This window comes from Numenius arquata, chromosome 16 (assembly GCF_964106895.1).
Source record: "Numenius arquata chromosome 16, bNumArq3.hap1.1, whole genome shotgun sequence".
NCBI lineage: Eukaryota > Metazoa > Chordata > Aves > Charadriiformes > Scolopacidae > Numenius > Numenius arquata.
This window is the reverse complement of record NC_133591.1, coordinates 12,748,822-12,773,605: the sequence shown is the minus strand read 5'-3', so window position 1 is coordinate 12,773,605 and position 24,784 is coordinate 12,748,822. Positions and strand designations below refer to the sequence as shown.

General features: G+C 59.7%; 4 protein-coding genes across 5 annotated transcripts; 1 reads left to right on the top strand and 3 right to left on the bottom strand.

Annotated features, from left to right (window-relative positions):
* Nucleotides 1-2,048: 2,048 nt before the first annotated feature.
* On the bottom strand, nucleotides 2,049-4,332 carry RITA1 (RBPJ interacting and tubulin associated 1). Its single transcript, XM_074159856.1, is given in 4 exon segments — nucleotides 2,049-2,372; nucleotides 2,870-3,736; nucleotides 3,997-4,301; nucleotides 4,303-4,332. Coding segments are annotated over 3 exon segments (879 nt in total). The 3' UTR covers nucleotides 2,049-2,372; nucleotides 2,870-3,192.
* Nucleotides 4,325-10,396, top strand: DDX54 (DEAD-box helicase 54). 2 transcript variants are annotated; one of them, XM_074159850.1, is made up of 20 exons: nucleotides 4,325-4,372; nucleotides 4,965-5,097; nucleotides 5,183-5,253; nucleotides 5,327-5,512; nucleotides 5,616-5,665; nucleotides 5,776-5,817; nucleotides 6,064-6,159; nucleotides 6,265-6,386; nucleotides 6,587-6,648; nucleotides 6,762-6,893; nucleotides 7,205-7,415; nucleotides 7,861-7,995; nucleotides 8,337-8,558; nucleotides 8,648-8,721; nucleotides 8,827-9,024; nucleotides 9,153-9,295; nucleotides 9,376-9,489; nucleotides 9,573-9,677; nucleotides 9,889-9,992; nucleotides 10,088-10,396. In XM_074159850.1, the coding sequence occupies exons 1-20, from the start codon at nucleotides 4,331-4,333 to the stop codon at nucleotides 10,303-10,305; spliced, it is 2,460 nt and encodes an 819-aa protein (XP_074015951.1). In that variant the 5' UTR covers nucleotides 4,325-4,330; the 3' UTR covers nucleotides 10,306-10,396. The 2 variants fall into 2 exon arrangements, with proteins under 2 accessions (XP_074015951.1, XP_074015950.1); XM_074159849.1 differs by having other exon boundaries at nucleotides 4,331-4,372; nucleotides 10,085-10,396.
* Nucleotides 10,397-10,605: 209 nt separating this feature from the next.
* Nucleotides 10,606-12,338, bottom strand: CFAP73 (cilia and flagella associated protein 73). Its single transcript, XM_074159801.1, has 6 exons — nucleotides 12,144-12,338; nucleotides 11,896-12,000; nucleotides 11,625-11,825; nucleotides 11,274-11,495; nucleotides 10,850-11,008; nucleotides 10,606-10,752 (listed from the first exon to the last, which is right to left on the bottom strand). Exons 1-6 carry the CDS (start codon nucleotides 12,336-12,338, stop codon nucleotides 10,606-10,608), a joined length of 1,029 nt encoding a protein of 342 aa, XP_074015902.1.
* A 2,392-nt stretch (nucleotides 12,339-14,730) lies between these two features.
* VSIG10 (V-set and immunoglobulin domain containing 10) lies at nucleotides 14,731-23,121 on the bottom strand. Its single transcript, XM_074159860.1, has 8 exons — nucleotides 22,945-23,121; nucleotides 22,042-22,326; nucleotides 18,176-18,457; nucleotides 17,098-17,391; nucleotides 16,452-16,562; nucleotides 15,983-15,995; nucleotides 14,945-15,105; nucleotides 14,731-14,801 (listed from the first exon to the last, which is right to left on the bottom strand). The coding sequence occupies exons 1-8, from the start codon at nucleotides 23,027-23,029 to the stop codon at nucleotides 14,731-14,733; spliced, it is 1,302 nt and encodes a 433-aa protein (XP_074015961.1). The 5' UTR covers nucleotides 23,030-23,121.
* Between the last annotated feature and the right edge of the window lie 1,663 nt (nucleotides 23,122-24,784).

Below are 24,784 nucleotides of genomic sequence, written 5' to 3'. Positions count from 1 at the left end.
GAAGCGAGCCTCTGCATCAACAACTCTCACCCGAGCTGAGCATCAGTGACGCTGGACGGGGCGAAGCCGGAGCTGGGGAACAACGGGACGTTTCCCTCCTCTCTTTTTATTCAGGGTTGGTGTTTGCTCCACACAAGCACCAGCCTCCTCCAGGCAGGGGCAGCCCCCAGCAGTAATGGAGCATGTTTTGCTCTCATGCCGGACTGCACAGCTCTGGTAGAGCAAGAGGACAGGGCAGTAACCAAGTGTCAAACGCGAGTGCAAACCACATTACAAACTCTAAGCAACCCATTCATATTTTAACCAACATTGTTCTTGTGGTGTAAAGAGCGAAGAAGTGCCAGTTCTGACCTCCTGAAAGCCCTCAGTGACAAACCGGGCCGCTGCGGGACAGGAGAGTGTGTGGCTGATGCGATGGGCTCTAGTTTCCCCCATTGATTCCCTTGAAGCCCGAGCACAGCAGCGGGGGTGAAGTGGCTACCCCTGGCCATACAAACCGCTATCAACTTGTTTTTCAGATAAAACCCTTCCTCATTTTAAGAGGCTTCCTCTTTCCAGCACTCCAATATTGCACTGTGTGTCCTGCTTTTGGGTTCAGCAGTTCTCTGCACCTTCGATTTTGGGGCAGTTACCCCAGCTTGCTGACGACTCGCCCCACTGGATCTGACTCATCCACCTGCTGCCAGAGAACAGGGCTCTCCCTTTCCTGTTGATCCTCAACCCTCTTGTCTCCATCTAGTGTCCAAATCACACTTCGGCTTCTCTCCCAGCTTAACAGGTTTAACAGCTTGCAATGCGCCGACAGCCAAATTAAGCTGAAAAGGCTCAGATTCACATCAGAACCTCCAACGTCACCTCTGACGAGGCCCTAATTGCTTTCATGTCCCTACAGGTGGAGAAGAGCTGCTGGACTGCCGCAATGCACGGTGTAGGGAGGGGCCTCAAAGCTTGATGCTAATCAAGGAATAAACCGCTGCCAAGAGCCACCAGAACTACCTCAGGTCCTCAGCCTTCTGCAGATGGACACAGCCTGTCCCACGCTCGGATTTGGGACAGGTAAAAGGATCCCTCCGTAGGGATGGGCAGGGAAAACTTGCTGAAGGCCCTCAAGCTTGCAGTACCTGGCGTCTGCCGGCTTGCCAGGCTATGACAGTTCATGCTGCCTGCGCCAAGGAAAAGGCTTGGTCCCAAAGGAGAAACACTGCCCTTACCTACTGCTCCGGGACTAAGGAGCAGCGCTGAGTGTGGCAGGAGAATGAGGGAGACGGCCACGACCCGCGCTGCCACCCGCATCCAGAAAAGCTGCTTGTTCCAGACACTCCTCGCCTCGAAGATGAAGAAAAAGGGAGAGGGCAAGAAGGCCAAGAAATAAGGACAAAATCCATCCTCTGTCCTCCAGTCTTTCCTCCCAGCATGGCTCCTTGCTCCCCCGGGGCTCAGCTCCCCTAGATTACAAGCATTAACTGAGATAGCACTTGTATTAAGGCCTGAACCTGCCAGGGCTGGCTGTCACAGAGGACATCAGAGCAGTGGCGTGACAACATCTCACCATTTTAGGTTGAGCTCTGTTGCCTTTCAAAAGCAAGAATAATCTTTCTTGCCAATGGGACTGGACCAGGAGTGTCCCTTCTGGCTGGCCTTCCCAGCCTGAGCGTCCTTCAGGCGCTAGAGTGGGTCAAGGCCCAATCCTGCTGCTCCAGGTGGCAATAAAATCATTTCTGGGGGCAGAACGATGCCTTTAACCTGGCTGGATTTGTCCTTGGGTGAATTTGAATGTTTCCCCTGCATTCCCCAACCTCAGCGGGTCATCACTGCAGCCTCCCTTCTCCCAGGGGAGCAGTGACACCGGCTGCAAACCCCAAAGTCACCCAGTTTGTGTCCTTTATCTGCCTCCCTACTTGCATTCCTAAAGACCAAGCTGCTCTTTCCCACCTCAGGAATAGAAACCGAGGAGGAGCTGCTTTGCTGAGACGGTCTTTGGAGACACCAGCTGTGCCCAGATCACACAGCAGCGTCCCACGGACCAAACACGAGGCCCCCGCAGATTTGTCTTGGACCATTTATTCGGTGACAAGCATGGAATTGCTGGGAGAGCACCTCCCAACCTTCAGTACAAATGATGGGATTCTGTGTCCACTCAGCATGTCCTCATCACCAGAAGCTGCTGGATGCAGCAGGACAGAGGGCGATGCCGTTCCTCACCTCTCTGCTTGTCCTCCCTTCTCCTCTTTTGCCAAAGGAGACCATTAAATTGTTGATGAAATGGAGCAAAGCCACCAGAGAGCCACCAAGATGGTCAGGGCTGAGGGAATGGGGCTTGTTCAGCCTGGAGAAGGGAAGGTTTCAGGGGGCCTCAGAGCAGCTCCTGGTACCTGCGAAGACGAGATGACAGTGAGGACGGAGCCAAGCTTTGTGCTCAGGTGCAGAGCAGAATGAAAGACCAGACACGAACTGGAACAAGAAAGGCTCTGGCTGGACAGAAAGGGAAACTTCTCACCCCAAGGACAGTGAAGCAGCAGGAGGGGGTGCCAGAAAGGTTGTGCAGCTTCTGTTCTTGAGGGTTTCCACCACCCAACTGGATGAAGCCCTGAGCAGCCCATAGCTCACCTGCCTCCAGCAGGAGGTTGGATTAGAGACCTCCTGCAGACCCATCGAGCACGAGTGGTCCTGTGATTGTACACAGCAGGCAGGACAAAGCAGGACTCCTCTCTCCCCAGAACTGGTCAGCGGAGGTCCTCATCAGGGCCCTCAGACCATAACTGCCCTGGCCAGCCTCACCTGGGACCTCCACCCCGGTGGCACCCTGGTCTGGGACCTCCACCTGAGCTCAGGCTCTGCCTGTTCCCCCAGAACTACACTGTAAGTGTACCTGTGCTTGGTCCTTCTCCTGGATGGGCCCTGGACCGACGCTGTAGGCAGCCCTGCCTGCTGCTCTTCCAACTTCCTGGACAGAAGGATCCTGACCCATTACCGCACCTCATCTGACAACCACCAGACAGTCAATGGAAGCTGCTGTTACCACCAAGGCTGTGGTCACCCTCGGTTCCTGGATTGTTCCCCCTCGTGAAGCATCCCCATCCTTCCTTCACAGCCATGGGAGGTCCCAGGGTCCTCACAGACTCGTTCTCCAGGAGGTCAGGCCCCACTTCAGGGAGGCTGAGGCTATATTTGCATCCAGAGGGACATCTAGCTTCACTTCCAGGGAGGCCTGGGTTTGCAACTCCCCACTGCCATGGAGCTCCTGGCCAAAGGAGGTCCGGACACGCTTTTTGACCGACCTCTCATCAGAGGACCTCGGGGGGTCGCAGGGGCTGTCAAAAGGCTCTGGTGTTTACACCTTTCTGTCTTGGGGGTCTCCGAAGCCAGGTGGAGCCCGTTGGAGGGGGTGTTCAGCCGGCTGAGAGACTGGGAACGTCCTCTGCTGGGACCACCCCGGCCTTCGGAGCAAGAACCGCTCTCGGGACGCTTCCAGGGGCAGGACTGTCCCTTGCGGCCCCCCTCAAGGGCTGCTGCTGCCGGAGACGTGGGAGCTGGCGACCGGAGGGCTCTCAGGGGTGTCTCCCTGGTGCGGGGGGACAGGCCGGGGGGGTTTCGGGCGGCGGGCGGGGGGCTCCAGAGCAGCGCGTGGAGCTTGGCCACATCCTCCTTCCTCATCCCAGGAGCTGCCCAGGCCGGGCCCCGGGGCTTGGCACCGAACAGGGACTCATCGCAGAAGGACGGCGTGTGGCTTCCCGACCTTGGCGGGGGAGAAAGTCAGGAGAACGGCGGGGGTTTGTCACACCGGCTGCCTGGCGGTGGGACAAACCCAGGCGGGGACCGCGGACGGGGGGGGGGGGGTGTGTCTCAGCTTCACCGCCGGCCTTCCCGGGGGCTACCCGAGGCCAGGCCAGGCCAGCCCAGCCCGGGTGGGGGACACCGCGGGCCGCCCCCCCCTCGCCGAGCTCGCAGGGGACCCCGGGGACACCGACGCTTGACGAGCCCCGGGACACCGCTCACCTGCTCTTGCTCCTCGGCCGGGGGGCGCTGTCACCGGGGACCGGGACCGGCCCCGCCGCCCAGGGAGGCGCGAAGCCGGGGGGCGGCGGGCGGGCCCCCGCGGGGCTGCCGAAGAGCGATTCGTCCACGAAGGAGGCCCGCGCCCGGCGGGGACCCCGGCCCCGGTTTCGCCGGGGCGGGCGAGCAGCGGGGGCCGGAGCGGAGCCACTGCCCGGTCCCGGTCCCGCCGCACGCATGGCCGCGCGCGCGCCGCCCGGGGCGGGGCGGGGCCAAAGGGGGGAGGCTCCGCCCCTTCCGGCACCGCCCACCGCCGCGTGCTTCCGCCGCTATCGACATGGCGCCGGCGCGCGCCCGTCGCCAGCCCCGGGGAGCGCCGGTAGGGACGGGGGACGGGGGGGGAGGGAGGTGTCACCGGTGTCCCCTGTGTTCCCTGTGGGTGTCCTTGATCCACGTGTGCCCGGTCCCCGTGTGCCCGTGTCCCCTCCGCCCGGTACCGGTGTCCCCGGTGCACGTGTGCCGGTGCCCCTGTGCCCCTTACCGGCATCCTCGGTGCCAGTTTCTCCGGTGCCCATGTCCCCCGGGACCAGTATCCCCAGTCCCCCTGTGCCGGTATCCCCAGTGCTGATGGCCCCAGTCCCCGTGTGCCGGTGTCCTCAGGCCCAGTGCCCGTGTCCCCAGTACTACTGTCCCCAGTACTGCTGTCCCCAATACCAGTGTCCCCAGTGCCACAGTCCCCAGTACTGCTGTCCCCAATACCAGTGTCCCCAGTGCCACAGTCCCCAGTACTGCTGTTCCCAGTGCCAGTGTCCCCAGTGCCACAGTCCCCAGTACTGCTGTCCCCAATACCAGTGTTCCCAGTACTGTTGTCCCCAGTGATGGTGTCCCCTCCTGGGCCAGCAGTGCAGAGCAGCAGCGCGCTGGCACTGCCAGGATGCCTGTCACCACACCATGTCCCCTGCTGTCCCCAGGTCCCCACGACCCCGCTGCCCGCCTTCCCTGCCGCCGAGGAGGACGATGGCGCCGAGGCCGAGCCGGACACACGGGCCATGGTGCGGGCCCAGAACCAGAAGAAGAAGAAATCCGGGGGATTCCAGTCCATGGGTGCGTGTGGGGAGGGGGGCAGCTGGGATGGGACGGGGACCGTCCCCTCCTGCCAACATCCCCTCGCCTGTCCCCGTCCCCACAGGCCTCAGCTACCCCGTCTTCAAGGGCATCATGAAGAAGGGCTACAAGGTGCCCACCCCCATCCAGAGGAAGGTGAGTGCCGGGGGGTGGTGGGACCCTTGTCCCTGGGCGGTGTGACGGTGATGGTGACAGTGGTGTCTTGCAGACCATCCCCGCCATCCTGCGCGGCCGGGACGTGGTGGCCATGGCCCGGACGGGCAGCGGGAAGACGGCCTGCTTCCTCATCCCCATGTTCGAGAGGCTGAAGGCGCCCAGCCAGGCCGGGGCGCGTGCCCTCGTCCTCTCGCCCACCCGCGAGCTGGCCCTGCAGACCCTCAAGTTCACCAAGGAGGTAGGGGGGACAACGGGGGAAAGTGGGGACAACAACAGGGTGAGGGCTTTGGTTTTACACCCCCCCCCCGCCCCCGCCAACATGTTTCTTTCTCACCCCGCAGCTGGGCAAGTTCACGGGCTTGAAGACAGCCCTGATCCTTGGAGGTGACAAGTAAGCTGTCCCCATGTCCCCCACCGGTCCCTGCTTCCCTAAAGCCTCCCCAAAGCCCGGCGAGGGGCTGAGCTGCCCCGTGGCACCCCAGCCTCTCCCCCTTCCCACAGGATGGAGGACCAGTTCGCCGCCCTGCACGAGAACCCCGACATGTGAGTGGTGGCATGGGGAGGGGACACGGTGGGGAAACGGCCCCCGAGAGCCACCCACCATCTGGGGACATCACCGGTGTTTGCACACCCGGTGGACACGTCCCTGTGATCCCTTGGAGCACCTTCCCATGCTCCCCACGGGGTACAAGGGGGTCTCGGGTCATCTTTGATTTGGGACCTGCACCAGGGAGGGTGTGGGGATATTGTCCCCCCGGCGGGGTCTTGTCACCAGCTCTGTCCCCACAGAATCATTGCCACCCCTGGGCGCCTGGTGCACGTGGCGGTGGAGATGAAACTGAAGCTGCACACCGTGGAGTATGTGGTGTTCGATGAGGCCGACAGGTCAGTGGGGCACGGGGGGTCCCCAGGGCTGGCAGTGTCCCCATGAGCGAGGTTCACGGAGGGACAGAACAGACGCTGCCATGTCCCGTGTCCCCTCCCCTGCAGGCTCTTTGAGATGGGCTTTGCCGAGCAGCTCCAGGAGATCATCGCCCGGCTCCCCGACTGCCACCAGACCGTCCTCTTCTCTGCCACGCTGCCCAAGCTGCTCGTCGAGTTTGCCCGGGCTGGTGAGGAGCGTGGGGCAGATGGCAGCTGGGGGGGGACACCTGGGGGCACCTGGGGAAGGGGACACGGCACGGTGTCCTGGTTGCGCCCAGGACTGGTGACGCCGAGCTGGATTAATGCTGGGCCAAGCGGGTGTCCCCAAGCCAAGGGGTGGGCCCATCCCACGTGTGACCCGTGTCCCGTGTGTCACCGCATCCCACAGGTCTCACCGAGCCGATGCTGATCCGCCTGGATGTGGAGTCCAAGCTCAGTGAGCAGCTCAAGGTGAGAGGTGCTGGTGGCCCCTGCAGTGGCTCTGGGCTCGTGAGGAGGTGACGAGGGGTGGTGATGTCTGGTGTGGGGATGCGGTGGGGCTGAGCTCTGTCCTCCCTCGGCAGCTGGCTTTCTTCCACGTGCGCGGGGACGACAAACCGGCCGTGCTGCTCCACCTGCTCCGCAGCGTGGTCAAGCCCCAGGACCAGACGGTCGTCTTCGTGGCCACCAAGCACCACACGGAGTATCTCAAGGAGGCAAGTGGCATTTGGGGGTGCCCAGGGCAGGCTGCTGGGGGGGCGCCCGAGGCCCCGTTCCAGACCCACGTGGGATCTGCTTCTGCTGGAATGTCTCTGCTGGAATCTCCGCCTCTGTTTTGCTGGGTTGGGGAAGAAATCCCCGAGCACATGTGGTTGTGGACATGCTGCATCCTTGGCGAGAGGGGGGAGTGCAGTGGGATTTGGGGGTCTGGGTGGCCACCCTGGGGTCTCAGGACCGTGGGGGGCCCTGTCCCTTGGCTTAGGGTGCATGGATCAGGTGGGATCTGATCTCTCTTCCTCACCTCCAGCTGCTGACGGCCCAGGGCATCTGCTGCACACACATCTACAGCTCGCTGGACCAGACCGCCCGCAAGATCAACATCGCCAAGTTCGCCCAGGGCAAGTGCCCAGTGCTGCTGGTCACTGACGTGGCCGCCCGCGGGCTCGACATCCCCATGCTGGACAACGTCATCAACTACAGCTTCCCCGCCAAAGCCAAGCTGTTCCTGCATCGCGTCGGTGTGTAGCGGAGCCCCATGCAGGGGTCCTTGTAACCTGGGGGTCCCTCAGGGTGACAGGGAGGGTGTGAGTGGGCTGTCCCTTGTCCCCTGATTTTCCCATCCCAGAGGCCTGCTGGGCTGGCACTGGTGCCCCTGACTTGGTGGTGATACCTTTGGCACAGGTGGTCACCATGTTGTGACACAAGGAGACGGGCTGAGGACAAAGCAGGGGGCAGGAATGTCCCTGATCTCCCAGCTAGACTGCAGGGGCTCTGGGGGGCAGGGCTGGAGGGGTGGGCTTCCCTTTGCCTCCTTGCCCAGTGACCCTCAGCCCCTTGCCAGCCATGCCCACCTGGTGAATGTCACGTGCATGGGCTCCCGGGGGCACCAGTGGGTCCCTGCCCAGATGGGGACAGGCTGGGCTGGCTCTGGGGCTGGTTTCTCACTCTCTTCCTCCTGGCCAGGTCGTGTGGCCCGCGCTGGCCGGAGTGGCACTGCCTACTCGCTGGTGGCTCCTGATGAGATGCCCTACGTCTTCGACCTCCACCTCTTCCTGGGGCGCCCACTCGTCCTCGCCGGAGCCCAGGAGATGCCCGCTGGTAAGGCAGACCCTGTCACAAGCATTGGGGTGGCTGTGTGTCCCCTCGAGCTGGGATGCTGGCCACGTGGCCACCAGGGTTTTATCCTTGGCCAGTGCTGGAGTTCACGGTCCATGTTTGCACAGAAGGGTGATATGCTCTCGTTATTGGGAGGCAGCTGGGGAAAATGGGGTGCTGGGGGCTCCGACACACCCCATGTGTTGGTGATACTGATTTAACCCCACTGAGCTCCCCGTGGCTGATAGCTCTGTTCTGGTACATCTTGGATTGCTGCCGTGCCCGCTGTGACAGCTCATGGTGGCTGCCAGCGAGATGACACTGCGTCCCCCCCTGGGCTTCAGATGCTGGTGGGGTGCTGGGCCGTGTCCCCCAGAGCCTGGTGGACGATGAGGAGTCGCTGCTGCTGACGGACCACGAGGGCTCGCTGGAGCTGCGCAGCCTGCGCCGCGTCGCCGACAATGCTCACAAGCAGTACCTGCGCTCCCGGCCCGGCCCCTCGCCTGAGTCCATCAAGAGGGCAAAGGACCTGGACATGGCCCAGCTAGGCATCCACCCCCTCTTCAGTGAGTTCCCCGGGGACACCGAGGGAGGGGACACTGTCCCCCTCACCGAGGAGCTAATCTGTGCCCCTCTCCGTGCCCGCCGTCCCCAGGTGCTCGCTTTGAAGACACTGAGCTGGAGAGGCTGAGGATGGTGGACAGCATTAAAACCTACAAGTCCAAGGCGGTGAGTTGAGACGTCTCCTTGGGCAGGAGGTGCCTGGGGTGGGGAGGGAAGGTTCTTGTGGCAACGCAGGTCACTGGGGCTTACACTCCTGCCCCGGGGAAGCAGACTATCTTTGAGATCAACGCCACATCCCGGACACTGGCCAGCACCGTGATGCGGTCGAAGCGGCGCCACGACCATGCCCTCATTGAGAAGTACCAGCGCGGGCAGCAGGAGAAGCGGGCAGCGGCTCTCAAAGGGCAGGGGCTGTGCCCGGCACCCCCCGTGCCCAAGGAGGGAGAAGGAGAGGAGGAAAACCTCCAGGTAAGGGGGCGGGAACGGGAGGGTTTGCCATGTGAGCTGCTGCAAGGTGGCCCCTGGCTGTCTGGGGGCCAGTGCGGTGACTGGTGGGGGAACACAGCTCCTCCAGGCCCTCCACTGTCTCCTTCCAGGACGTGTTCTCCAACGTGGGCCAGAAGCGAAAACGGGACCGAGGGGGAGAAGACGGTGCGAGGAAAAAGCCGCAGCAGCCGGCGCAGCGGGATGAGGACTTCTACATCCCATACCGGCCCAAGGACTTTGAGAGTGAGAGGGGGTGAGTCTGGGGGACTCTTACCGCCATCCTGTCCCAGCCTTGAAGCGGGGGGGGCTGCTCTCATCTCCCACCCTTCGCAGGCTGAGCGTGGGTGGCGAGGGCAGCCCCTTCGAGCAGCAAGCGGCCGGAGCCGTCCTGGATCTCATGGGTGACGAAAACCACAACCTCAACAAGAACAAGCAACTGCTGAAGTGGTGAGTGGGGTCTGGCCATGGGCCGGAGCCGGGGGGGGTGGAAATCAGGGCTGAGGGTCTCACCGCCCTCCCCTCTCTCACAGGGACCGCAAGAAGAAGCGGTTCGTGGGGCAGACAGGCCAAGAGGACAAGAAGAAGGTGCGGACGGAGAGCGGGCGCTACATCAGCAGCTCCTACAAGAACAACCTGTATCCTGCCTGTGCTGTGGCGAGGGCTGGTGGAGTGAGGAGGAGTGGGGATGGACCCCCCCCGTCAGCCGTGTGGCATCATGCCCTGCTCCTGGAGAGCCATCCTCTGCTAGGGCAGTGGCCTGGGGAGGGACAATGGTCAGAGTCCATGATGAGGGGGCTGAGTGATATGGGGGGTCATGGCACATTCCCTTAACCCACCCCGGCCCAGCTATGAAAAATGGAAGCAGAAATACAAGGTTGATGAGCGGGACGAGGATGATGGAGATGTACAAGGCAGGGACCGGTTCAGAGGGAAGCACAGGCGCGGGCACGGTGAGTACCTGGAGCAAGGATGGAGCCCCCCCATCATCACCCCCACCTCGCTTTGCCCTCCGAGCTGAGGTTGGCTGTGTGCCCCCTCCCAGCAGGGCAACCCCCGGCCCAGGGCAAGGTGCGCTCGGAGCTGAAGAACAAGCAGCAGATCCTGAAGCAGCGCAAGAAGGCGGCCAAGCAGCGCTTCCTGCAGAGCGGGGGGCTGAAGCGCCTGAAAGCCCGGAACCGGCAGCGGGTGCAGGAGCTGCGGCAGATGGCCTTCGGGCGGCGGGTGGGGACCACCAAGAAGGGCAAGATGCGAAAGAGGATGTAAGGGAGGGGGGCCGTGTCCCCACAGCCGCCCCCGCGCCTGGGCTGGGTGCCAGGGAAGGGGACATTAAATACTCAGCTGGTTTTGCATCCCGACTCCTCGTTGTCCTTGCCATGAGCGTCGTGCCTGGGGTAATTCCTCCCACCTTGGGCCACCCCCAGGCAAAGCCCTAAAACAAGGGGTGCTGTGGGTCCACAGCTGGGTTGAGTTTTGGCAGGAGACACCTTCGGAGATACCAACAGCCTGAAGGTGAGCAGCAGCTCTCCCTTCCTCCGTGGTCCTACTCTCTGGGGAGTCCAGGGGCTATTCGTGGCCCGGGGGTGCCATGGCACCCCCCTGGCGCAGTGGCCGGGTGCTAGTGGCCGCAGGCAAGCGTGGGGGACGTGGCCCTGCCTCCCTGGGGCACAGCTCGGCACAGATGGCAGCCAGGTCCTGCATGCAGAGCAGCACCTGTGGAGACGGGAGCCCAATGCCACAGCCGTCCAAGGACGTGGATGTCCCCATGTGTCCCCCAGCCCCACCGCCCAGGGCAGAGGGCTGCACTGACCGTGTCCAGCTGGGCCTCGGTGTCCTCCAGGGCCACGTCCGCAGGGACCTTGAGCTGTGCGGTGGCGAGCTGGAAGAGGTTCAGCACTGCCAGCTTGATCTGCCCCAGCAGCAGGGTCTTCTGGGCGACCGTGCTCTGGATGTGGGCCCAGCGGGACTCCTGGGGGACAGTGACAGAGAGCTCTATGTCTCCCACAGCCACTGCCTTGTGTCCCCTGCACCTCCCCAGCCAGAATGGGGGACCCAGAAGTCCTGGCTGTGTCCCCACAGTTGCTGTTGATGCTTTCTAGGCACATGGGGACCCCCAGCTCAGCCCAGGGGATGCCACCCAGCTCCCCAACACCACCACCACCTTGGGCATCTGCAGCAGGTTTGGGGTCCGTACTGCTGCCCCTCTCCCTTGGGCACCCCACGTCCCTCTTTACCTGCTGGAGCACATCGTGGTGGGCAGCCTCCAGGCGTGTACGGAGCCGGGTCAGCTCGTCCTGGGTGCGCAGGAGCTCTCTGCCAGCCTCCTCCTGGTACCCCCGGAGCAGTGCCCGGCCCTGGACCAGCTGCTCCTGCCCGGCTTCTGCCTGCTGCGCCAGGGCTGCCCGTGTTTCCACCAGCGCCCCAAAATGGGCCAGCATGGCCGGGATGTCCTGGAACTGGGCAGCAGGAGGGGGCTGAGAAGCTGCAGGGGGTGGGAGGGCTGCTGCTCTGGACAGGGCTGAGCCCCCACGAGGGGCTTGGGGACATGCAGGGTGGCACCGCAGGAGGGGGACCACCACCCTTACCTGCCCCGTCCTGGCCAGCACGCCCTGCAGGTAGTCCTCAAAGCCACGGAGTCTCCGCAGGCGCCGGGCCAGGTGCTCCCGGAGCTGTAGCAGCCCCTCCAGCTCCCGGCGCAGGCGGGTGGTCTCGGCCTCCTGCCTCGCCACCTTCACTCGCTCCTCGTCCGCCCGCCGCAGCGCCCGCTCCTGACTCGCCGCCGAAGCCTGTGGCATGGGGACAGGGTCAGCGTGGCCACCGATGGCCAGCCCAGCCCCACAGCCCCCTCCCTGGCACCTTGAGGAAGGCATCGAATTTGAGGACGACGTGCCGGAGCTGCTCTTCCCGCTGTCCCAGCTGCTGCCGGCGCTGCGCCAGGTGCTCCATCCTCTGCCGAAACTCCTGCGGGACCCCCGGGTGCTGAGAGCATTGCCCCAGGCAGGGATGGGCACCAGCTGGGGACGTGCCCACCGGCTGCTTGTCCCCCACGGCATGCCACAGCCCCTGGGAAGGAGGCACACAGAGGGGCTGGGGGTCCCCCTTACCTCCCGCTGGCTCCGCAGCGCCCGCTCCACCTCTGCCACCTCCCGCCTCTTCTGCAGCAGGCGCGTGGAGGGCAGCAGCGTGGCAGCATCCCACGCCGGCACCGTCCTGCCATGGATGGCACGGACGTCATCGTGACCCGGTGGGGACAGCACGGGCAGGGGCACCCGGCATGGCCGGGACCCCCCAGGGACCATGGGTGCCTGGCAGGGCTCAGCACAGGGGGCCTGACCCGCTCTCCGCTCACTCAGAGACCCCCAGCCCCACCGCAGCACCCCAGGGGTGGATAAGTCATGGCACAACCTCAGCTTTCTGATTAGACCCCAGAGAATCCCCTACCTACCCCCAACCCACAGAGGGGCAACGGGCTCTGCAGCTCCCCGCTTCTGGGGTGGCAGCAGCGGCTCTGCTCCCGGGGGGGACCTGTGTGGAAGCCACCCAGGAGCGTGCTGGGCAGCACGTGGTCACCTGAGTGTCCTGGCATCTCTGGATGGGGTACAGGTGGAGCCCTGATAATTACCAGGGTGCCCTCTCCTCCCTGGCTGTCCCAGCTGGGGACACACCACAGCCTGGGGACCCAGCACCCACCCAGTGACACCCACCCTGGCAGTGTCACCCCAAGGACCCAGCACCCATCCAGTGGCACCTACCCTGGCAGTGGCACTCTGGGTTCGGCCATCTCGCCCGGTGCCTCCTCCTCGCCGAGGGGCCAGCACAGAGGAGCTGGGATGCGGGGAAGCCGAGATGGCGGCAGCACAACACCAGGGTGTTGCCAGGGGCAGCCGGAGGCTCCCGCAGCTCCCTGGGATTTTCCCAGCATCGCCGGCGAGGGCGGGGAGCCGGGCACAGGGACCGCATGAGGCTCCTCGGGGACAGCGTGCAGGTTGGTCCCACTCGCAGCCCTCTAACCACACTCCGGTCTCCCCCAGCCCTAGGACCCCGCTCCAGCTCCTCAAGAAACCTCCATCCAGAGACCACCGCGCACAACTGGTCCCCAACTGCTGTCCCACCAAGTGCCCAGGTACCTCTTCAGCTCTCCTCCATCTCGCACTGTTCTTACCCACACCCCAGGGAGGGCTGAGACCCCCAGTGCATATGGTGCCCCAGGAGTGCCTCCCTCCCACTCCACCTGCCCTCGGGTCCCCTCCATCTCTCCTGTGTGCCACCAGGTTCCCTCCGCTCCCCCCATGTGGGTGCTCACATCCCCCCGTTACCCTCCACATGCACTCGATCCCTTGTGCACTCACTTCTCCACCACCCTCCACATGCTCTTTCACCCCCAACTCGATGCAGTTTGTTCCCCTCCAACCTCCATCCCACCCTGATGAGGACAGGCTGAGAGTTGGGGGGGTTCAGCCTGGAGAAGAGAAGGCTCCGGAGAGACCTCAGAGCCCCTTCCAGTCCCTAAAGGGGCTCCAGGAAAGCTGGGAAGGGACTGTTGATCACGGAGGGGAGCCATAGGATGAGGGGGAAGGGTTTGACACTGACAGAGGGGAGATGGAGATGAGATCTGGGGAAGAACTTCTTGGCTGTGAGGGTGATGAGACCCTGGCCCAGGTTGCCCAGAGCAGCTGTGGCTGCCCCATCCCTGGAGGGGTTCAAGGCCAGGCTGGATGGGGCTTTGAGCAACCTGGTCTGGTGGGAGGTGTCCCTGCCCAGGGCAGGGGGTGGGACTGGACGGTCTTTAAGGTCCCTTCACACCAGAACCACTCCATGATCCCACCCTGCTCTGTTTGGCCATTCCCACCCATCCATGCCAATCTCCCCCTTCTCCTCCCCCCCTCCCCACTCCCCGCTCCTCTTCACTGCCCACGATGGTGCCTTCTCAACCCCTCCTTTACCTCCCCAGATCTGAGGGTGCTCAGATTGGACCTGTCCCTCCATCCCTCCTGCCCGCTCCGGCCCCACCATTACCCACCCCACAGTCCTCCCCCCCACCCCAGCTGCCCTGACCCCCTCCCTGAGGATCCTCCTCTCTTCCCTGTGCAATTCCCACCTACTTCCCCCCTCCATGCTTTGAGGCCTCCCCCTCAAAACCCCACCGCGAGGTACACCTCCCAGCTTAGATACGGAGCAACGTTTCACACAGGCTTGGAGAAAAAAAATATTTATAATAAAAAACCCAATTAAAGCCTCCCAAGAGTCAGCATCACCCACGTCCTGCCCGTGCACCAGTTGTTTGTCTCATTATCCTGGGGCCACGGTGGTCCTGTGGCAACTGTCTCCATCTCGCTCCCCACACCCCCGGCGCTGCTGATGGCAACTGGGACACCTTACTGGTGTCTGAGTCCGCCACAGGCGTCAAGGTGAGAGGGCAACTGGGACCCACCTCCCCAGTTCTGCCTGTGCTGGGTGTTAAAAAGGACACCCGAGGCAAAGAGGAAGATGAAAAAAGGAGAAATGGAAAAACAAGGCTGGAGACAGACGGGGTGAGAGCTGGGGAAGAGGCCAGTGGAGGAAGAAGTGTGGATGCCCTGACCCCACCAGCCCGCTGAGGGACACCAACGGCCCGCACTTGTCCACAGGGCAACCAGGACATGCTTGATGTCCAGCCAGAGCTCCATGTGCTACTGCAGGAAGGGATGGGATCTACGTGCCGCGCGTCTCTTCTCCCCTCCTTTCCTGTGGAGAGACCCTGCCGTGCTCCTCGCCACCGTCACCTACGCAGGGAACAGAGCAGCAGCAGCAGCTCAGCAAGGGCCAACAAGCCAGAGAGGAGTCCCTCCCTCCCCCAGCAGCTGAGGAAGACCCACAGACGAGCTCCTGCCCCAAAACTCGGCCAGGGGCAGGCACTGGGGCTCACCTTCAGTAAGGCAGTTGAGGTAAGCAGCTGGGACGCTGCTCCCGTTGACCAGCGCCACTGCCTCGTGCTTAGTGGAGCTGCTTATGGTCTCCTCTTCCCCCTTCCCCTCATCCTCATCTTCAGAGTCCACCAGCACTAAGACATCACCCAAGTCCTGGTTCCTGTGAACAGCAGAGCAAGCAGAGGTGGGCTGAAAGGCCCATCAGCCTGTCCTGACCCCTCCAGCCTGTGCCTCCCCTGGCTTCAACAATCCTCTACATCCAAACAACCCATTTTGATGGAATCTTCTAATCCTGCACCAACCATGTCCAAAGAACAGCTCGTTTCAGACCCTGCTGGCAGCAACACCACCACCAGCGCTCTGCACTGCTTCCCACGCTTCTTCCAAAGTCTTCCAACCATTTCGCAGATGTTCAAGTACTGAACCACATGAGCCCCTCCTGAACAGAGTTATTCTCCTCTCCCACACAGAGGGGGAAACGGAGGCCCTCAGAAAAGAGTGTTCCCTTCTGTGGGAACAGAACCAACAGGGGCAAGGGAAGGGAGCGGGGCCAGCAGGGGTGCAAGGAGGAAACGGAGAAGGAATCTGGTGCAGCTGAACTCCGAGAAGGCACTAGTTCACATGGAGCTATCAATCAGACATCTCTCCTGGGGGGGAAGGACATGGGTAAACACCCACCCAGAGTGGCAGAAGATCACCATTTCTATTTACTTTTGAAGTCTCTGGGCTCAGCTGCACCGAAGAGCAGCTCTCTCCTGCCCAGCCTCCTCCCACATGAACCCCAAAGTGATGCCACCCCTGCTCTGACACCAAGTGCTCCCCTCTCTCCCCCCCCTCCTGGTCCCTCACCCACACCAAGTCTCATCCAGCCCCACCATCCCCTTGCCATGGGAGGAAAAGCTCCCCCTAAGGACAGCTTTGCTCTGGGGACACCTCCTGCCTCCAAGGGGGATCCCTGCCCTACAGGGAGGTCACCTCTGCCAGGAGATGGACTAGTGAGACCACGCAGGACTTTGCTGAGGAAAATCAACACTCACCTGAATGCAGCACCTGAAAGGGAGAGAAGGGAAGGGAAAAAGAGTGTTAGAAACTGTCCCCAGACCAGTCCCCTGGGCAGCGCACTGGTGGTTTTACTGCACAACCCCTGCCAATTCTGCCTGCAGCCATGCGTAGAGGCACGGACGTGAAGGTGACCTGCCCACATACGCAACGAGAGTGTCAGGGATCACAAAGAAAGGGGAGAAGGGCCATCAGAGCACAGCTCCCTGGAGAGGGCGAGGGGAAGGAGCCTGAAGCACTCAGCTGGGGAAGGGCCTTGTGTTTCCAACCCAGCTGCCTCCAGGGCTGATGGAATTTTGACCAGGAGCAGGGTGAGACCCAGGGGCTGGGGTGATCATTAGTGGTCGATTCCAGCGCACCAGAAGGGACAAGGAGGGTAGGGATAAAACCAGACCACCCCAGGAAGGAGCAACCCCCTCCCCAGCTAGCGCAGAGGAGAGCTCCTACCTCTCAGGCACAGGAGGGGATCGTAGTACAAGACGACGCTGGTGATGATGAAAACAGCCAGCAGGGACAGGACCACCACTGCAGTCACGACCCCAATAACGTTCACCGGCTCTGTGGAGAGAAGAGGAGACGAGGCCAGCTTGTCACCAGATCACGGATGGATGAGGAAATCTCAGTGCAAGCAATACAGCAGGTCTCGGCGCTGTCTTGGATCCCACTTTCCATCATTGCAACAGTCCCACCAGTGCAAGGGTGAGAGTTTTAGGCACTCGTGCTTCATTGACGTGGAAAACACCATAACAAGGCCGTTATTTCTGTGCTCACATGCATTTAGTGAAAGCAACTCAACCCCTGCCCATTGCACCTTGAGCCTTGGAGGTGCACCCACAACCTACAGGACAGACCAAGGATGCTCCTCTCTCAGGCCCGTTATGCCAAGGTGAGGGGAATCAGGCCTTTTCACCCTGGGATGAAGGGGGCCAGTCCTCCATCTACACTTGTGTGAGAACATTGAAAGCTTCAGCGGGCAAAGAGGGCTCTTAGTGGCAAATGGAGCCCCTTGAATGCTCACCCATGGCCCCCATGAACTGTGTCCCTGAGTCCTCCTTGCTCCCTGCCACAGCGACCCCAGGCAGCCCCAACTCACGCTTCACCGTCAGGCAGACGAAGAGCTCCCTCAGCCCCACGGGGTTCTGTGCCTTGCAGATGTAGCAGCCCCCGTCGGTGTCCTGGGAGCAGTTCCGGATGGTGAGACGGGACACGTTGCCCTCCTGGATGATGAGGTACCTCCCTCCGGCTTGGATCTCCACCTCCGGCTGGCTGATGTCCCGCAGCCAGGTGACCCTGGCTGCCGGGGTGCTCTCTGTCACACGGCACGTCAGGGTCACATCATCACCCACAAAGCAGGTCCTTGGTGGCTCCGATTCCAGGGAAGGGATTTCTGAACAGCCCAAGGGGCAAAAAAAAAAAAAAAAAAAAAAGGGAAAAGAAAAGTCAAGGAGGGAACGGAGGAGTTTAACATAACAAGCAATCACCTATCTGACTGATTAATAATCATTAACAGAAGGAAGTCAGACAGGAGTCTGGGACTCGTGCACTGTGGGTTTGGCATTCAGCTCTCTCACGAGCCTTTCAAGGAGCCATCTGAGCAACTTCCGCGTCACTCAGTCCCTTTTTTGACACCTGTCTTTACATCCCCAAGGAAGAAGGGTCGGAAGGCAGCCCAGGGATTTTCCTTGGGATCTGCAGAGCTCTTGTGCAGCCCTGACAACCCTTGGAGGATAAATACAGCTTAGGTTTTCAAAAGCCACTTTTTGAAGTGAAGTCAGGCCCCTCAGATGTTTGAAGGGGGCCTGGGGGCATGCAGGACCCTCCTCCTATAAACCCAGCCCTACCAAACTCGAGCAAAGCTCTAAACCCACCTCTCACACAGACAAAATGCTTGGCGTGAGAACATTTGTCGGCCCCTGAAGATGTACCCAAAACACAACTCACCTGCAACTACACCCTGATGGACCTCAGCTGCGGCACTTCTGTGCCTTGTGCAGTCACCCCTGCACAAGCCAAACCCTGCCATGCTGCCTCCTTAGCATCTCCCCTTGCGGCCGGCGCCCACAAGCCTGGCTTGCCTGACCGCTCTGGAGCGCAGAGAATGACCGGGGTACCTGTCTGGCCCACCATTAGCAAGCTAATTAACAGTTAATAAGGTAGACAAGTCAACTCACTTATCTCCACAGTGCACACAGGCTCCTCCTGCTTGACGACGTGGCTCCCCACGCACTTGAAGACTTTATGGTGGGAGAGGTGGGAGCTGTTCAGCGTTTCAACGTGGGTGTCCGAGGAGCTCGTGGAGCTGATGACCCAGCTGGAGTTCTCCAGATCGTGCCCCTCTTCTCTCCAGTGCAGGGTAGGGTGGGGGTACCCCCCAGGCCAGCTGCAAAACAGTTGCAGCATCAGCCCTGATGAGGAGGTTTCAGCCCAGCACTTTGGGGTTGAGTGCGGTGGATCTATCAGCAAGAATGGGACATGGTTAGGAACACTTCCAAGTGACAGCTCATGGCATCTCAGGGCTGGAACCCCCACAAGTGCTTCTTTTTGCCATCACGCCCCTGGAAAGTCTTCCTGGTTTCCCTGCCAGTTTCCTCCCCCAGGGGAGCTGGGGAGCACAGGGAGCACAGGGAGCACAACTCTAAGTAACAGTCAAAAGGGAGGAAGCAGGAGGTTGTCCTGCAAAAGTCATCACAGCAACCACAGCCAAGCCTGAGGGACACGGAGGAAAAAATTACTGCCACAGCTTTGTCCAACAGAGATGGGATGAGCACCTACAAACACAGTGGAAGAACAAAATCTCCACACTGCCCTTGGTCCTCATGCCACAGCTACGAGGGGGTGACACTGATTCACACTGCTTGAGAACAAGGCTCTGCCTCTCCCCGTCACAGATACAAGCACTCAGATTTCCCCACGGACAAGTAACCAGCTTCTCAGAGCCACCAGCACTTCCCCTGCAAGCCCAGCACGTTGTTGAAGGAGGAGGCTGTTCCCAGCATAGAAGACGCTGCCCACGGGGAGTCCTGGTGACTCCATCTCACAGGCTCAGGGCCACGGGCACATGCCACTGAAGCCAAACCAGGTGTGCTCTGCTCCTTCCCAGAACCGCTGTCGCTGCTGTGTGGGACAGATGGTGTCACTCAGCCTCGCACCACACTCTGTGCCCACCCCACGCCACAGCAGGGGAGACAAACTCCAGCAAAGAACACGGGCAGGGCAAGTCACCGCTGGCCTCCTGCCAGTGCTCATCGCTTGGTAACCACCACGACTACGTTTGTTATTTAAATACAGAGACAACTACAAGATGGCAGGAGCGGGTCAGAAGGCAATAGAAATCCAAGAGCAATCCCTTCGGGGGGGCTTGTGTTTCAGTACAAGTTCCTGTCTCTCTCCCATCATTGGGTTTCAACCCCCCCATGCACAGCTACACACAAGAGCTCATTTACAGCCATATGGATCCTGGACTCTGATCCAGGCAGAATTAACACACCGTGCCTGCCTTGCTTCATCTGACACTGAGCAAGACCCCACCAAGAGCTCAGAGGCTGCCAAAGCAAGCCCCCCACAAGAGGTGGCAGAGGGACGTTTGAGGTTTATTTGGCAGAGGATTTCTTCAAGTGACTTTCAAATGACATGAGTTTAAAAAAACAACAACAAACACCATGGCAAAACCCCATGTGAGCTACAAGAACATACCTTCTTGGGGCTTGGCTTTCCAGGAACTATATACCTGCATCTCGTATGATCTTTGAAACCATCTGGCTCTGGCAAGAAAGTTCTCTACAATACTTCCTCTGTCCCAGCTCCGGGGAGGTCTTGTAACCGATCCTGAATCCTGGCTATGATAAGAGCGACCTGTCTGAATCACCAGAAACTGCCCCGCGTCAAGAGGCGGACACGGCCCTTCCAGAATGTCCAGCCAGAGAACTGCACTTGTTTTGGTTCCAGGAACCTCTTGAAGCCATCAGCTTTACCTCCTGAGCTCTCCCAGTACCACTCTACCCTTCTGTCTAAACGCTAACAGAGATCTGTTCCCAAAACGTTAACAAACCAGAAACCTCCATCCAAAAAACTCTCACCAGCAAAAAAGACCTCCTGCCCACAGAAGAGCCAACAGCAGCTTATATCAAATTGCCCACAAACATACCAAGGAGTCCCTTGGGGGTGTGCAATTGCACGTTTCCTTCATACCATGTGCTTCCTGTCCAAAACAAACACAGAAGAACGGCCCAAGGCAGGGCTGCACCTTTGCCGTGTTGTTAGAATGTTCACTCTACCGCTTGTGGCTTTGGTTTTTTTTTTTTTAAATGCAGTTTTAAGCAAAAAGAGATTTTTTTTGGTACAACCCATGAGGTGGGTTGAAGACTGTCAACTGGTAACTCCCACATGAACCTACAGATCCTGGGTGGCTCTTTTACCACGGTGCCAAGTCTGTGTCCAAGAGGTTCACTCCAGCCCAGGATAAATTGCTCCGGTAACAGCGACTGTGAAAAATCAGGGCCCGCCTGAGGCCGAGAAGCCTCAACTTACGGCTTTTGCTGATGCTTCTTCTGCGGATTCAAAGCACCACCAGAAATACCTCTCTCACCTACTAAAAGACACACCACTGTGCCATATCAGCTTTGTAACCTTTGGAAATCAATCAACACATTAACTCCACTCAATAAATGAAGTTCAGAGTGCAATACCAACGCTTGGCAGGCCATAGGTATCTTTTGCTCGTGTTTTGCACCAATGCTCCAGATTCAGGGCTCCCCCCTCCTAAGCCCCGTGCCTACACACACATTCTCTGAAGCAGCCTGGGGTTTAATTCCTTCTCTCCAGCCCTCCGTGACCCTCTACAGGTTCCTTGCCCTGGGAAAGGAATTTTCACTCCTGTGAACGTACAGAGATTTAATCTGGTTGAAGCAGGTACAACTTTTACAACACGCAGCCTTCTCCAAACACTGAGAGGGAAGGAACACCCTGAACGCAAACAGAAAACAGGTCTCACGCACGGCAGGAGTTGACGGAAAGACCAGCAAGAAAAGCAAGGGCCAACAGAGCACAGGGTGTCACCGAAACAGGCAAACTGGCTGCAGTCTTCCCTTTTTATCAACGCCATAACATGGGCTTGGCTGGCATTAAGGACAGCAGGTCACAGCCCAGGTCTGAGTGGCCAGAGCCTATGTCACATCTGATTCGACTTGGTGAAGTGACCAGGAGCTGCCCTCCCTGCTCATCTGGAGGGGGCTGTTCCCACCGAAGAGATGGGACAACCTGGGCAAGGTAACAATGGACAGAAGCAGGAAGGACCCGTGCCAGCAGCATGTGAAGTAATCGCCTTGAATGCTCTCCAGCCTGACCTTCCACCCATGCTGCGAAGATTTCTAAGAGAACGAATTAATGGAATAGGGATGGAAACGGGAGTAAGCACCAAAAGGCACAACAGGAAAAAAAAAGGCTGAAAGGAGGACCTGTGCTGGTAACAACAGGCACACTCCCAGGACAGCACTCCAGCAGTAAATTCCATCAAAATCAGAAGGCTGCGCTGTAAGACTCAGCACAGACAACTTGTCAGCCGAGGACCCTCCATCCTCACACCAAAAGGATGGCAGCAAGGGATGGCACAGCACAGCTATTTCAAACGTGTATTTCAATCAAAGGAAAAAAATTCGGCTAGAAGCAACCTAAGATTTATGAAGGCTCAAGTCAGCCAGATCCTGAGGCCAAGGGCCACCCTGCAACAGCTACAGGATATGAAAGACCTGCCCAAAAACTAGCTTATCATCACCAGTGAAGACAGAACTGAAGACACATAGTGAGGACTTAACAGCTGGCATTTTGTCCTCAGCAGTGCACACAACTGATCCTTGTAAGACCATTTATATACATCTTGCTGCTTGTGAGCAAACATGTAATTGAGTGGAATCAGCCTGTGCATGGATTTTGCATGATAAAGCCATCTTGCTCTTTTTTAACACCATTTTTCCACCAGTCCCACATGACTCTGGGGACCTGTGAAGGCTCGGGGGAGGAAATTCACAGACATGGGACTTACTGGCTACCAGGAGCTGGACCCTGTGCTCATGGTCCGTCTTGTTCAGCACCTCCTTGCAGGTGTAGTTGCCCTCGTCCTGCAGACGCAGCTCAGAGATGTGCAGGGAGCTGTTGTCCACCAGGGAGAAACGGACGTCTGGGGGGAAGGCCACCTTTGAGGAGAAGAGCGGGGGGAAAGAGTGCGGGTCCCCCTGAAACCAGACCACCTCGGTTGCTTCTTTGGAGACATTTCGGCATAAAAGGAGGATGCTTCCTCCAACCTTCCCGAAGACCACTTCCTCTGTTCCTGCAAAACAGAAGGGACAGTGTTAGGGATGAAGGGAACCGGCAAAGCCTTCTTCTGTTGGCAAAGACCTGGACATGTGATATGAAATCATAGAATCATCTGGGTTGGAAGGGACCTTCAAGATCGTTGAGTCCAACCATCCAAACCCATCACTAAGCCACATCTCCCAGCACCATGTCTGCCTGCCTTTTAAATACCTCCAGGGATGGTGATTCCACCATTTCCCTGAGCAGCCTGTTCCAATGCTTGACAACCCTTTTGGTGAAGACTTTTTTTCCTAATAGCCATCCTAAACCTCCCCTGGTGCATCTTGAGGCCGTTTCCTCTTGTCCTATCACTTGTTACTTGGGAGAAGAGACCAACCCCCAGCTGGCTACACCCTCCTTTCAGGTAGCTGTAGACAGCGGTCGCCCTTATAACCCAATATAAGATATTTATCAACCCTCTGGGGTGCTTCCTAAGGGAACTCTCTTTAAAGCATCTCCGAGATCTTCCACCAGCCCCTTCGGTGCCTGCCCTTCAGGGGAGCTCCCCTCAGGAGCATAGCGGGCTGAGGTACCGGCTCTAACAGTTGCCCACACACCGTCACGGCTCCCTTCCCCTCAGCCCCTCGCTCACCTGCCGCCTCCCGGCGCGGCATCAGCTTCCAGACGCAAAGGGCGAGGAAGAACCGGGCTGGCGGCATCCCGCCGGGGAGCCGCATCGCCCTGTGCCGCCGCCGCCGCCGCCACAGCCTCCCGCCGCGGGGAGGCGGCGCTGCCTGGCCTCCGCCCCGGAGAGCGGGCAGGGGAAGGCGGGCGGGTCCTGACGGGATCGCCCGCCCTCCCCTGCCCGCTCTCCGGAGCCCGTGAAAGGGATGGTGTATCGGCCCCCGAACCGCCATCTCGGCCGCCCGCCATGTTGGGCGCCCCCCGACCCCGGCCGCCATCTTGGGCGCCCCCCGACCCCGGCCGCCATCTTGGGCAGCCCCCTCAGAGCGGCCCACGGGCGGTTTCTCTACGCCGGGAGCCAGGCCCAGGGCTGGGGTTGCAGTCCAAGGATCAGGAATGTTTAACGCGAGGAGGATGGTGTTTCCTGAGGGTAAAACTAAGTGAAGGTAGTAAGCTTCAGTGGAGCACAAGTCGTGTGAGGAGCAGCTGAGGGTGTTCAGCCTGGAGAAAAGGAGGCTGAGGGGAGATCGTATCTCTCTCTACAACTCCCTGCAAGGAGGGTGTAGCCAGGGGGGGTCGGTCTCTTCTCCCAAGGAACAGGCAATGGGATGAGAGGAAACAGCCTCAAGTTGCACCAGGGGAGGTTCAGATTGGATATTAGGAGAAATTTCTTCACTGAAAGTAGTACCAGGCATTGGAACAGGCTGCCCAGGGAAGCGGTGGAGTCACCATCCCTGTAGGTATTTAAAAGATGGGTAGATGTGGTGCTGAGGGATGTGGTTTAGTGGTTTTGTCAGAGTTGGGTTGATGGTTGGACTCAATGGTCTGAAAGATCCCTTCCAACCCAGACAATTCTATGATTCTGTGATTATAATTCAACCAATTAGAGACACCCCAAGGAGTGGGAGCAGGAAGAACAGTGATAAATGACTATGAACCATGCCACATTCCGGGCATGGGCAAAAATAAAATAAATAAAAAAAGCAGGCAGCAGCTGAATCCAAAGCTGGAGAGGAGAGGAGCACAGAGCAAGAGGGGCTGGGAGGAGGACACGGTGGAGAGGATGAAGGATGAGCTTCTCCACAGCTGGAAGGGTCCCAAGGAAACAGACAGCAAGGAAGGAGAAAGGTACGAACGTTTTCAGTTTCTTTAAAGCCCTCCTTGGGATTCCCGGGTGGAAGTAACAAGACAGAGCCAGGCTAAATTAAATGTTAAATTTAACTGTTAAATTTCGACAGTGGATGTGTTAGGAGAAATCGCCCCAATGACAGGGGTTTTTTTTGCTGGTTGACGCCAAGCAAACCCGATAGTCCTCATTGCCCACCATTGCAGACGACAGCTTCCAGGCTGGTTTATTATATATAATAATATATAGATTACTTCCCCATGTAAGGGCTGTAAGGTGTGTAGGTACCCTCGGGCTCCTCCGGGACACCCTGCCACTGAGGTGAGGCACAACACGGCCAGCTCTCCAGCAGCCATGGGCTAAGGCGTGCTGAGATACACGGGGCTGCCCCCGCTGGGCCCTGGCACATAAATTAAGCTAATTAATAGCCGGGCCAAGGCCGTTAAGCAAGGTCAGTGCTGCTGTAGCTAACTGCTCTGACAGTGCTCGCGCTGAGGAGCCCACCGCGGCCGCCCGCTTGGGGGCGCCCCAACAGCCGGAGCGGGGGAAGGCAGGCGGCGCGCCGCAGCCAATGGGAGGGGAGCGTAGTTGCGGCGCCGCCAATGGGAGGGGAGCGTGCGTGCGCCGCCACCAATGGGAGCGCGGGGGCCGGCCGAGGTGGGCGGTGATTGAGCGGCGCGGC